The 12,310-nt window shown below is 42.2% G+C and overlaps 1 protein-coding gene and 1 long non-coding RNA gene across 4 annotated transcripts; both read right to left on the reverse strand.

The window, feature by feature from the left end:
* Window positions 1-694: 694 nt before the first annotated feature.
* On the reverse strand, window positions 695-5,329 carry LOC127332679 (oligouridylate-binding protein 1). The gene is made up of 12 exons (XM_051359000.2): window positions 5,038-5,329; window positions 3,904-3,965; window positions 3,590-3,692; window positions 3,403-3,479; window positions 3,230-3,291; window positions 3,050-3,140; window positions 2,735-2,810; window positions 2,616-2,646; window positions 2,126-2,245; window positions 1,759-1,844; window positions 1,382-1,555; window positions 695-1,238 (listed from the first exon to the last, which is right to left on the reverse strand). Exons 1-12 carry the CDS (start codon window positions 5,167-5,169, stop codon window positions 975-977), a joined length of 1,278 nt encoding a protein of 425 aa, XP_051214960.1. The 5' UTR covers window positions 5,170-5,329; the 3' UTR covers window positions 695-974.
* Window positions 5,330-7,067: 1,738 nt separating this feature from the next.
* LOC127330025 (uncharacterized) lies at window positions 7,068-9,660 on the reverse strand. 3 transcript variants are annotated; one of them, XR_011750882.1, is made up of 3 exons: window positions 9,162-9,660; window positions 8,548-8,596; window positions 7,068-8,087 (listed from the first exon to the last, which is right to left on the reverse strand). It is a non-coding gene; the product is annotated as an uncharacterized lncRNA (long non-coding RNA). The 3 variants fall into 3 exon arrangements; XR_011750883.1 differs by lacking the exon at window positions 9,162-9,660 and having other exon boundaries at window positions 7,068-7,827; window positions 7,929-8,087; window positions 8,548-8,671; XR_007869093.2 differs by lacking the exon at window positions 9,162-9,660 and having other exon boundaries at window positions 8,548-8,671.
* Window positions 9,661-12,310: the final 2,650 nt, after the last annotated feature.

Genomic DNA, 12,310 nt, shown 5'->3' on the forward strand with positions numbered 1-12,310 from the left:
CCACTCTTGTCATTGGGGGATTGTTGCACACTTAGCATCTTGTCAAGTGCGGATTTCCCTTCATGACGCTTTTCCAAGTCTTTCTTCAAAGAAAGGACTTGGGCCTCGAGCTCTTTGATTTCCTCTACATGGTTAGTAGAAATACAAGCACTAGAGGAAGTAGAAGCTTCATTGTTAGAGCAACAAGGCAAAGCAAGTAATCCAACACAAGGTGTATCACTAGTTTAACTAGATGGACTACTAGGACTAGCACATTGCAAAATAGCATTTTGAGTTGAGGTTGTGCTAATGTCCACATGAGGCTCACAAGATACTACTTTAGTGATACTTGCCTCATGAGCTAACTTTAGCCCATCATAGGAAATTAGAAGATCATCATGAGAGCTTGAGAGCTTTTTATGACTTTCTTCCAATTCCCTATAATTGCTAGTTAGCAACTCAAGTTGAGCCCTGCAAATAATAGACTTTTGGTTCAAAGTCTACAAATATTTTATATTTAGAACAAGTGTATTGTTTGCCTGAAGTAATGTTCATTACCCATGATAGCGTATAGAGGTGGTATGTTACTTCTAAGCTAAGATGCATTACTCTCTTTCATCATTAATTATAGTGTCACATTAACACTTTGCCTTCATAAGTGCTAAGAAACTTGTATGGGGAAGACCTAAGACTACAAGAGTGACATGGATTCGCATAAACAAAAAAGAGCACCTTTTGCTTATTGATAACATTAATCAGTGAAATGGCCCATATACATCTGGGAAAATGGCGTAAACATGCGATATTAGGTCAGCTTCATCTCAAAAAAAAAAAAAATGGTCCGCTTGCATCAGCATCACTACACAGAACGAGAGATACTACCAAGTCAAAGAAAAACATGAAACCGGACAGCGACACCGGAAAGTAGTGTGAGCATATATGAGGAAAAAAACACAAAATCTGGGTCACAAATTACAAAAACGAGAAGGCTGGAATTAGTAGTACATGAGTTGTTGCTGCTGCTGTTGTGAGGCACCAACGTTCTGAAAAGTTCCATCGTACATTGCCTGATTCGTGACGCTCATCCCCACAGCTGTTTGCTGAGCCTGCATCAATGCTTGGGTTGAAGCCATCCTGTTCAAGGCAATGGCCCGTTGATATGCTAGGAGATCGGCTGCAGCAGGGAGGCTAGGAGCAGCGGGAGGAGGCAGAGGCACAGAGGTGGTACCAGCGGGTGTGGGCTTGTTACCCCAGGAACACTGCAGAATAAAAGAGGGGAAATCAGTATTGCGGCTGAAATCAGGAAACCAATTGAAAATACTAGCGAAAACTACAAGAAGAAATGAAAAGCCAGCTAAAGATGATATGTACAGAAACATTAAGTAGGAAAGGTGCCGCTCACCTTGATCGGTTTACCGCCCAAAATACGGCCATTACCCATCTGAATTGCTAAGGCAGCTTCTGCATGGTTGGTGTACTTCACAAATCCAAAGCCTTTACCATGCTGGACACGCACCTCCTCCAATGCTCCAGCACCAAGTGCGTGGAAAAAACGATGGAGCACATCTTGAGTAACCTATTATTAAGATATCAGGAATCAGTAGGGTGGCAACTGGGACAGGTGGGATCTAAGTCATGAAACTTACTAGAGTTCTTGCCACAGGGTTACTATGCAACATGCAAAGTGATTCGTGTAACAGCGGAGTTATAGTGTATATGATCCAAACAAGTGAATGGCAATAAGAGGTGGATTGACAGGAGTATGCTTGAAGAGACTACCTCATGAGCAAGGTTCCCAACATAAACAGTTCTGTACTGCGTATTATTCTCTGGAGCATCTATGTTTGCTTTGTCCTTCCCATTTTCTGAACAAGAAAAATAATGGATAGAAAAAATCTCAGCATATGGATTGTGGAAAGCCTTTGTATGACTTACCATGAAGAATGAACGGCAATACACATGTTACCTCAACATCAGCATGAACCAATGACACATTTATGAAAACTATTGTTAACTAAAAGATTACTTGACATACCAAAGGACTAATATTCTACAGAACCCATCTTTCAAAACTAACATCTTAGCAAATTTGAGGAACTAAAGGATCTCAATAGAATAAAAATGCAACAGGTTTATACAATGATACCTGTGAAATTGTTAGTTATATCAGCTATACTTTTCAAATCTGATGTTTGCTGGTCCTCGCCACTGTTGGCACCTTTTGTTGCCCAGTTGCAACGAATTTGCCGATTTCCGAGCCATTGACCTACAAATGATGTTATTTTATAAATTTTTGGCCATAAACATTCTAAGAACTAAGAGAGCATTACTCACAATGTCAATTATATAACTGTTCTCAATCGTGGAAAATATCAAATGAATAGGGCTACAGTCACAACAAATCGAAATCCTCACTACGCAGAAATTTATAGGGCTAGCTTTGGAACAAGGTAATCTGATAGTCTATTGTTCCTAGCAACTAGATATATTTATTTCTTATTTTTAAAAGCTAAAATATATACCCGTATTAGAGCTTTTTCAAAATGCTTATTTCTATATCCGTATCAGCCCGATACCAATACATGTATCCATATTGGTGGCACGTAGTTGAACAAGAAAAGTTTTGAGGGGCATACCATTTAAGCCATTTATGGCAATCTGTGCATCCTGCGGATGAAATGAAGTGATTTCAGCAACAAAAAAAAGGAGCGCACAAAGCACAAATTCAGATGGTTGTGACTGAGAATCAGCACACCTGTTGATTCCTAAAGGAAACAAAACCATAACCTCTTGATCTTCCGGTCTTTTGGTCCCACATAACTCGAGCATCACTACATAGCACAAATCATTGCAATATTAATCTTGGACACCATCACTCAATTAATTAAAATTACTGAAAAACGAATTAAATAGGTAAAAAAGTGGCAACACAAGCACCACTGCCAATCGACGAATATTAGGTATAACAGCACTGTTGCAATATTATAGGTGAGGAGTATAAATTCTGGAAAGCTAATTAAACCCAATAGCAAAAGAAACTAATGAATAAAATGCAGTAGGAAATGCTTACGAGCAGCTAGAGGAATATCCTGAGAAGAATGCAAATAATGCCGAATCCGTAACCTCAGGGCTAAGATCACCAACAAATATATTGAAATGGTCTGGAGAAAGAATAAAGAATACCATATTGGCCAAAATTTATATGGCAAAAGATGCTCAAATACTGGCTGAAAGAAACAGTAGTATTAACCTGTTGTATCCTCCCTCTGACCGCTGGCATATGCCCAATTAACCCTGATGGGCTGCCCAAAACTGCAATAATGTTCTCCAGTAAGCACATAGTACTGGAAACAAGTGAAAAAAAACAAAATTTCAAGAAAAATAGAGCCAGCAGTGCTGTTCGTAGCTAAAATCATTTCTCACATTTGCCTCCCATTAAGTGTCGAAATTGCTAGGGCAGCTGATCTGCGTTCATAGTAGTCAACAAAACCATAAGAGGACTGCAGAAAGGATATGTTCAAAAGGTCAATCATGTGATTCTCTAAACTGAACCATATTCCTCTTATAAAAGCAACATAACTGCACTAACAGAAAACATTAACGAAACTACCTTCTCTTTTCTTATAAGCTTGCATCCGTCAACCAAACCAACACTCTGAAAAATCTCCCGGAGAAATGCCTCTGTCACTTGAACATGAATATTGCCGACATACCTAAATTGTACAAACATGTAAGATCAGAAAACAATGTGACCATGCTTGCAATAGAATTTGCCACACAGATAAATGGAATGCCCATGAAAGAGCAAGTGAAACTATGCGAGATAGCACTACACGTGTGCAAGCAAAAGGCAATAGAAATCCAAAATGGATCTGCAGTTCAAAGCATGCAAAAAAAAAAAAAAAAATCACTAATGGGACTCACACACTGCGGCATGTACTCGTATCAAAACCAGGTGGCAGATTTCCAGTAAGAATTGGTTCTATCTGCAAAAATAAATGAATAAAGGTAAAAACAAGGGAAGAAAGAAAGAAAGGACAAATCTATGGATGCACACAAATTTAAGGAAAGGAAGGGCCATTGTATATGAGCATGGGTCTATAGATACCGCCAGGAGGTTACAATAGGTTAAATGCAACACTGGAAATAAAAATTCTACATGATTTGTAAGCAACTTATTGGGCAAAAGTGTATGCTTGAATGCTAAATATTGGAAATTGTCAAGTACCAATATAAGCACTTCACCTGGTGTTTATGTCAAAGAGGCAGTAATGAGCGGTGAATACTTTCCAAAAAAAAAATCATGTTGGTAAAATTCATGCAACAGAGCGCCATGGTTGATGTGATTCCTACCCAGATTTGGGTGAATATATTTAATTAATCAACCAAAAGGCCAATAGTAGAAGTCGACAAATTAGCGGCCTTCCACCAAATGAGCACGACAAGCAAACGGAGCATCAAAGTCAATCATAGCACCGGACACTTCCCAATTGCTTGCTACTCATCATTCACTAAAGTATATTAAAAAAACGTCCATATCACTTGGAAATTGTTGCTTAATTGGCTTGTCATAAAAAAATTGTTTCCCATGGATTCGAACACTAATCGCCTTCAGATCACTCGCTCTGCTACTTTTGCCCTAAAGAAGAAACTGGATTAATTTGATCATTCTAAGTATTCGTGAATCTTCACCATGGGGTGACTCAGCCTCACCTCTAGACCACTCTTTCAAATTTCGAGCACCACTGTCCTCGGTTTGGTTTCGACCAAGTCGCCTGTCCATCCGGAGTTCCGGACAATGGAGACACACATAATACTAGCGAAATTCCACGAATCCCCAAGCCCATTGATCGCCTCGTTTACTATACGCTGATGCAAACTCGAATTACCTCCGAAATCACCTAGAACGTACTCTGAATTTCGAGAACTGAGCTCATCTACACATACAATCAACCTCTACAAGACCAAACAAAACACCGGGAAATTCGGCGAGCTTCCTCGGGGCGCTGCCGTGCGGAGCGCGGTCTGGGCGTAGGTAGGTAAGTTGTAGGTACGGACCTGCTGCGGCGGCGCGGCGCCCAGGAGGAGGTGGTGGTGCGGCGGCGGCGGTGGCATCGGGTACATGGAGTGCAGCGCGGCCGCCTGCTGCATCAGCGCAGCGGCCTGGTTCTGCTGCTGCTGGGGCAGCATCGCGCGCCCCCGCTGCAACGGTAGATTGATAGGGAGAACGAGAAGGAGAGGCGAGGGGAAGGAAGGGTCTAGAAGATCGGGTGGAGAGAGAGATGAACGGCAGAGTTTGTTTTGCTTCCTCTTTTGAAGGTCTGTCCCTGGATATGTGGGCCTGGAATCTCGCTTGCTTGTTTTTCTGTTCGGATAGAAGGAATCATCGCTGCTAATCCTGATCTCCAGGTGACTGTCAACCTGTACTATCGAGTGTTAATTAAGGGTGTGTTTGGTTTGTGCTCAAGATTGCCCCATCAAAATTTTGGCTAGCCAATATTTTGGTTGCCCACAAGTCGGCCAACATTGGCTAAAAAATTAAACTAGAGTTGGTAGTGGAGCATTGGCAAACCAAAAAATTGGCAACTATCCAAACATGAACCAATCTTTTGGTCATGACCAAAAAATTGGTAGGATATAATTTGGTAGCAATCCAAACACACCCTAATTTTTTTTTTTTTGCTCGTGCGGCAAGCACGATCAACCACTTACAACCTTGATGATACGATGAAGCATGCATGTAGTAAGAAAATAGAGTGTTAATTACTTTGAGGACTACCTCAGCCCACAAAAAATTGTAGTAGTTACTTTTGCAAAAAAAATCATTATTTGTTGCGAGGATTCTACCAATCTATTCATAATCATCAAGATTAGTACAAGCCTTCAAAAAAATGCAAAGTGGTACTCGAACCACCTAGCGACGACTACATAAATACTAGCACGAGCGAAAAAGCGCTGATGTCCTCGTCCCTCCATCGCCAGAGTCGGACAAAATTTGTTGTAGTAGACATACGGGAGATTGTCGTGGTAAAGCACCAAAGAACCAGCGCACCAGAGTAGCAACCATTGTGAATGATGACAACCATAAATCGGAAGAGACTAACATGAAAACCACACCAACAAACACGAAAACCGATGGTATCCTATGAAATCCGACGGATACACAACTCCACGCGCCCTCCGCCAACGCTAGATGCACCACCGAAGCGAGGATAGGATGGAGAGAACCTTATTGATGTAGCCGCCGCCTCACAATCCCAAAAAAATACTAAAAAACAAACTAAATTAAGAACAAAAACACTCCGCCGGCGAGGGACCGTGTTCCATCACACCTTCAAGACCCCAATGCCACCGGACGTAGAGCCAACCGGCATCTCTGGCGAGAAGAACGGAACCCTAGATGGATCTTGTGTCATCTCTCTTGATCCGTTTAATATGTCTCCGAACGTTAAAATCAGGGATCTATAGATAATAATTATATATGCTATTAAAATATAATAAATAATAAATAATTTAAATAAATTCTTAGACCACATAGCGACCATTACCATTCTGGCGCGAGGCCGAGAATGTATCTACTTCTTGGATAGCTAAATTTTGTGATTCTTCTCTCGAGACAAACCTAAACAACGTGCATCAGTAACTTTGCGCGTAAACTTGCACAATGACTATTGTATATAAGGCTTGTGAAATCGAAAATTGGCAAATATCACGACAACTAGCTCTTCGAACTACAAGTTAAACTGTGTTCGTGAGCCAACCAGAAGGTCGACCATGTGGTTCAAGATGTGCATTTGTTATCATCACTAGATGACCCGGTGCGCCCCGGCGCAGAGGCAAAAGCGAGATAGGATATAGTAACCATAAGTTTTAATCGACTGATATTTATTTAGTTATCGTAGAATTTAGTATGTCTCTCTGAGACCTTAAATCTATATAAGCATAGTTTTTTTAAAGAAAAGGCAACCTTTCAAGTAATAATATATAAAGATAATATAACGATAATATATGTATAACGCAACAATAAAAGAAATTATCCAACCATTTGTTCGTAGAGATTAGAAATAAATTTGTATAATACATCATCATGTATTTTTTTCTGGCTGCTATCAACAAACTCAATAATTACATATGAAGTAGTGTTATTTAGTTCAATATAAAAATACACAAGGATCATCACTGAGAAGCAGAGAACAAATGGGTATGGTTAAATAATGTAGGTTTTCGAACTAATGGAAACCTCGTATGGAAAATTAGGCATTTAGCTGATGAAAACCTGCGTATGTACATTCTACATAAATATAGCCAATATATATTTCTTGTATCCCTGTGAATGGACCAAACCGCCAGCCCTGTATAAACCCAGCTCGACCGATTTGCCTCCACATTTTCCACACGAACTACACTTTCGTCCCAAATCAAGAAACCTTCTAGGCACATACGCCCGCACTCGCAGCCGATGTGTGTTGGCGTAGGCACATATCTACCACACACCAACCAAGTATAACGAAATCCATGATTGCACACAAAATCAGAGAGGATACAGGAAGGATTTGGTATACATGCATATGGGTTCGAGACGGCGAAGTCGGCGGCAAGGACACCTTAGCCCAGCTGGAGGTAGGATGATCACTCTTCTGTAAACAAAAGTAATGTCAAACTTTCAGGAAGGCAAGCAAAGACAGTTCAGTGACAAAGCTTTATAAATGTAACATAATCACTAAATAAGCACAGAAACCCAATACAAAACAGGTTCCCAGCAGCATACGTAACTGAATAGTAAATAAGCCATACTCTGCAAACCCATCCAGCTTCTAAGAATATAGATGTTCCCGCATCAATCACACACTAAATGGCAGATGCAATCACATCAAGAGAAAATTCATCAAAAGCATTATACACTGCTGAAAATATGTTAGACTGGTGAACCGTGCTCTCGATTGCCGTACCTGGTGGTTGCTGTTGCCCACCGTTGATTGTGCGCCACGTAGTGCCTCACATGAGATAATTTGACACACTTCTGCTGTAGCCAGAGACGAGCTTCAAAGCTTCCAATGCTCAAGCAGCAGAAATAATTGCATGGCTAGGATGATATTCTTGACAACACCCTGTAATCAGGAATGCACATGTCATGCACTCATGCCCTCTTAAATTACGCACCACACATGATAAACAGGTGGCATGTTAAGACGGAGGGACACTATTTGATTCCATTCAAAAAATTAAATCAAGCGGCTAAAAGGCCAAAGATGGTGCGAGATAAGTCACGGTATATCATCATTTCTTAAAATAATAGATCCATAGAGCAGCGAGCAAATCCAGAAAGCAACTCCTTAGAAAGTCAATATGCCATACACACATACATTACAAAACCTGCAGTAGCAGAAATAACCATCATATATTGTATGTTTAGATAAACCTACTTAAGGTCAATATGCTTTGCTGTTGCTTTACAGTCCACTGGTAGACATACTACATTTAATGAAAAAGGGCAGCTAACAATCATTTTATACTGCATAGGGTGTGTACAAAGCAAGTATTTTTTTTATAAACCAAAATGAATTATACCTTTGCAATTGAAGTGTAGAATGAGGCTTAACGGTCTTCTTTTGTTTCCCTGCAAAAGAAGTAAAAATAATAATGTAGAATGCACTGGCCAAAGAAAGAATCTGTGAGCAGTTTTTACAGTCCATGGAGAGAAAACAGATATTTAATGTGCGAGAAAAGTATCATATTAGAGGGCTGATTCAGTTTTTGGAATGAAATGTATATCCTCATTAGCACCTGGATATTAGAATAACAAATTAAATATTGAGTAATAATCTCCCATTATAGATTTTGAAGACTTCCATAGATGACAGGAACATTAATTTTCAACATTGGCATCCTTCACGAACGAGACCACACAGAAATCATCAAATCAACACCATTCCTCAACCTGTCCATACTACTTCTGAAGGCAATTAGCAGCATATTAGACAAGAACACTACTATCTAACCCTACTATTTCTTTTAGACTCGCTAAAAACAAGCATGCTCGTATGTCTGTATGCAGCTAGTCATGAGAACCGTATGCTTTTCTTCAACTGAAATCCAACAAGAAACGCTTCTCAAAGAATCGGGATGAGCATGCTTTCTACCAAATCAAGAAAAAACGAAATTTATTCAGGGGAATAGATCACCTAGTGGCTAACTGCAGTTGCAAAGCGCATCTAGATGTCCGTCCGTGCCCTGTCGCCATCGAGGAGATGCAGTAGTGGCGGAGCGCGTCACCCGCCGCCGCCGCGCTGAGCTGCCCCGCATCACCCCCCGCCGCGCTGAGCCCGCCAAAGGGGAGAGAGAAGCGTCGGTCTGGGATTGGATGAACAGCAGGGGAGGAGGCGGCTGATTAGGGAGAGGAGAGGAGGACGGGATGGGCAGGAGGAGAGGATGGGGATTGGGGAAGCATGGTGACCATGAATGAGCGTGCCTGGCTGCCACTGACCGCCGGACCCCGCACTTTGCCGATCCCACGCGTCATTGAGTCGCTGAGAATATGAACGAGTGAAACCAAAAGTAACAGCATCCAACGGCCCCAGTGAAAAGCGGGGGTGCAAACATACTGCCTAAAGTGAATTCAACGGACACGATCGAAACCCCCCTTCAGAGGTCCTGGGAAGCCGAGTTGCCCAGGCATATTTCTAGGAGTAATGACATAATGTTTCCTGACGTGACAAGGACATTTTTCAAGCAAAGCTATGAGATAGTTGTTTCTTTATCGTGGTTGGATATCCATTGTTGTGCTGATGTTCAGTACAGTTTGCTGAAATTGACTCTTTTTTTTGAGAATTAGGTTGCTATATATTAGGGCATCTCCAGCGGAACGACGCATTTTTACGTCCGTTTGTGTCGCGCACGGACATAAAAAATGTCCGCATGCGTCTGCCCCTTCTCTAGCGGCAGAGACGCATTTTTGACCGCAAGGGCCTACCATGCACTGATTAGGGAGGAGAGAGAGAAAGATTCAATTTGTGTGGTGTTGACCAGCACATGGGCCTACCCTAGATTAAAGGAGGAGAGAGAAGGGCCCATGCAGCCCAAACGGACGAAAACGGATGTGCGGACCGCATTTGAAAAGACACGGATGTCGCCTAGAGGGGGGTGAATAGGCGATTTAAACTTTTACGAGATGGATTAATAAATGCGGAATAAAACTAGTGTTTACTTTGTCAAGCCCAAAGCCTATAAACTATGGTTCACCTATGTTCACCAACAACTTATGCTAAGCAATACAAGCAACTATGTGATAGCAAGATATATAACTTCAAGCACGATGGCTATCACAAAGTAAAGTGCATAAGTAAAGAGCTCGAATATAGAGATAACCGAGACACGCGGGAGACGAAGATTTATCCCGAAGTTCACACTCTTGCGAGTGGTAATCTCCGTTGGAGAGGTGCGGTGGCTTAGTGCTCCCGAACGCCACAAGAGGATCACCTTGAGGTGTGGTTGCTCGATGCACACCAACGCCACAAAGGCCTCACCCCAAGATGTGGTACTCACACCACACACCGAACGCCACAAAGGCCTCACCCCAAGATGTGGTACTCACACCACACATCGAACGCCACGAGGGCGCCTCACCTTATTCTCCGGTGACCCTCGCCACAAAGGCCTAGGTCACGGTTCCACTAAGAGATTTCCTTCGAGACGGAAACCGGGCCTACACAAAGGTTGGGACACACTTCCACAACTTAATTGGAGGCTCTCAACAAATCACCACAAAGGCCTAGAATTCGTCTAGGGTTCCAAGAACCCAAGAGTAACAACCTTCTTGCTTTCACTTTCACGAATCACCGTGGAAAACTCAAACCTATGCACCAAGAAATTTCGTACTAGATCTAAACCAAGAAATTTCAGCGCAACCTACTTGAGAGATGGTTGGACATGCTTTGTTTAACCGGTGTGGTTGTCGCATTAGAAATATGATCAATGATGTATAAGTGCATTTTGTATTCTTAAATCTATGTGACGCAGTCTGTGTGCGCTGGAATTACGTTTCACACTCATGAACATTTGATGACTTTGCCATAGAAGTGGTTGTATGCATCAACAGATGCAGAGGACGGGAACTTTGAATCCTGCTCGGAAAAAGTTCCCACCACACACCGACAGATATTCACAAAAACTTTGAATCCTGCTCGGAAAAAGTTCCCACCACACACCGACAGATATTCACAAAAGATTGATATTCCTACACATCCATGCCTATGGGCATAATTTCACTTTCTGGTGACTAATTCTCACTGCAAATAATTTTTCTAAAATCCATTTCAGATTTCCATCTAATCTTGGATCATTATCTACAAGCAGAAGTATACCTATGGGAATATGTCTCTAATCAACTCAGCGTCACTGCTTTTAGATTTTTCGATAAAGGGAATATATTAATACAAAAGATATCAATTACATCCAGCCTCTGCAACAACGCAACACCCTAATGACAGTACGGATGCACACAACCAAAAAAGGAAAAAAAGAAAACTAAGAAACAAAAGTCCCGCTACAGCATTCTAGGCCTAGCAACAACAATACATCCACCACCAAGACAACACCTGAAGTACTCTCCAAAAGCGACACCTCCAAGAAGGAAACAGTGCACCAGCACCGTCGTCGCCCGATCAAAGATCTTAGGTGTTCACCCTGAAGATAGTCCCCGCTCTCAAAACAATGCCTCCAACAAGGTCATTACCAGGCACAACCAGTTAAGACCAGACCTTGGATTTTCACCCTGAAAGGTAGGACTCTAAACTTCACCTGTGTTGCCGCCCCTACTTTCATACCACTGCTGCGAAGCCCGGAACACCAAGCAAGTCCCTCAACATCGCGTAGACTTAAATCTCCATTAGCTAGACCTCCGATCCGGCCTTCATGATATTCTCTTCTTCTGACTTTACCATGGACCAAAATGTCACTTGATGTCAACACAGAACAGAGCTTCGCGCCGCTCCATGCAGAATAAAAACATGGGTGCGGACGACCGAATACCACCCGATCCAGCAAACTTCAGGCAAAAGAAGCAATGTTACATTCGTCGATGGCGCTTTCCGGAACTCAACACTCCGGCTAGATCAAGAAGGGCAGACCTCAGGAAGGTCTCCATCTTCGCGCAAGAAAAACCCTAGGACCACCACCTTCAAACTGCGAAACAGACGAACAGGCCCCCTCGCCGCCATCTGCTAGCCAGCGAAAACGAAGGAGGAATCGGTGAACGCACCATCCGAGACCCACGCGACCCAGATCGAAGATCGGGCCTGCCACGCCACGCGATCTTGGACGCCGGTACCACACC

The sequence above is a fragment of the Lolium perenne genome, chromosome 2 (assembly GCF_019359855.2).
Source record: "Lolium perenne isolate Kyuss_39 chromosome 2, Kyuss_2.0, whole genome shotgun sequence".
Taxonomy (NCBI): Eukaryota; Viridiplantae; Streptophyta; class Magnoliopsida; order Poales; family Poaceae; genus Lolium; species Lolium perenne.

Bases quoted from the DNA above. Each gene is read 5' to 3' on its own strand.
- LOC127332679 (XM_051359000.2), bottom strand. From the start codon at position 5,169: ATGCTGCCCCAGCAGCAGCAGAACCAGGCCGCTGCGCTGATGCAGCAG. The intron at 3,292-3,402 runs GTGAGAAATGAT...ACATTATTGCAG, and splicing joins ACACTTAATGGGAGGCAAAT to TTTTGGGCAGCCCATCAGGG. The intron at 1,239-1,381 runs GTGAGCGGCACC...TTTATTCTGCAG, and splicing joins TGGGCGGTAAACCGATCAAG to TGTTCCTGGGGTAACAAGCC.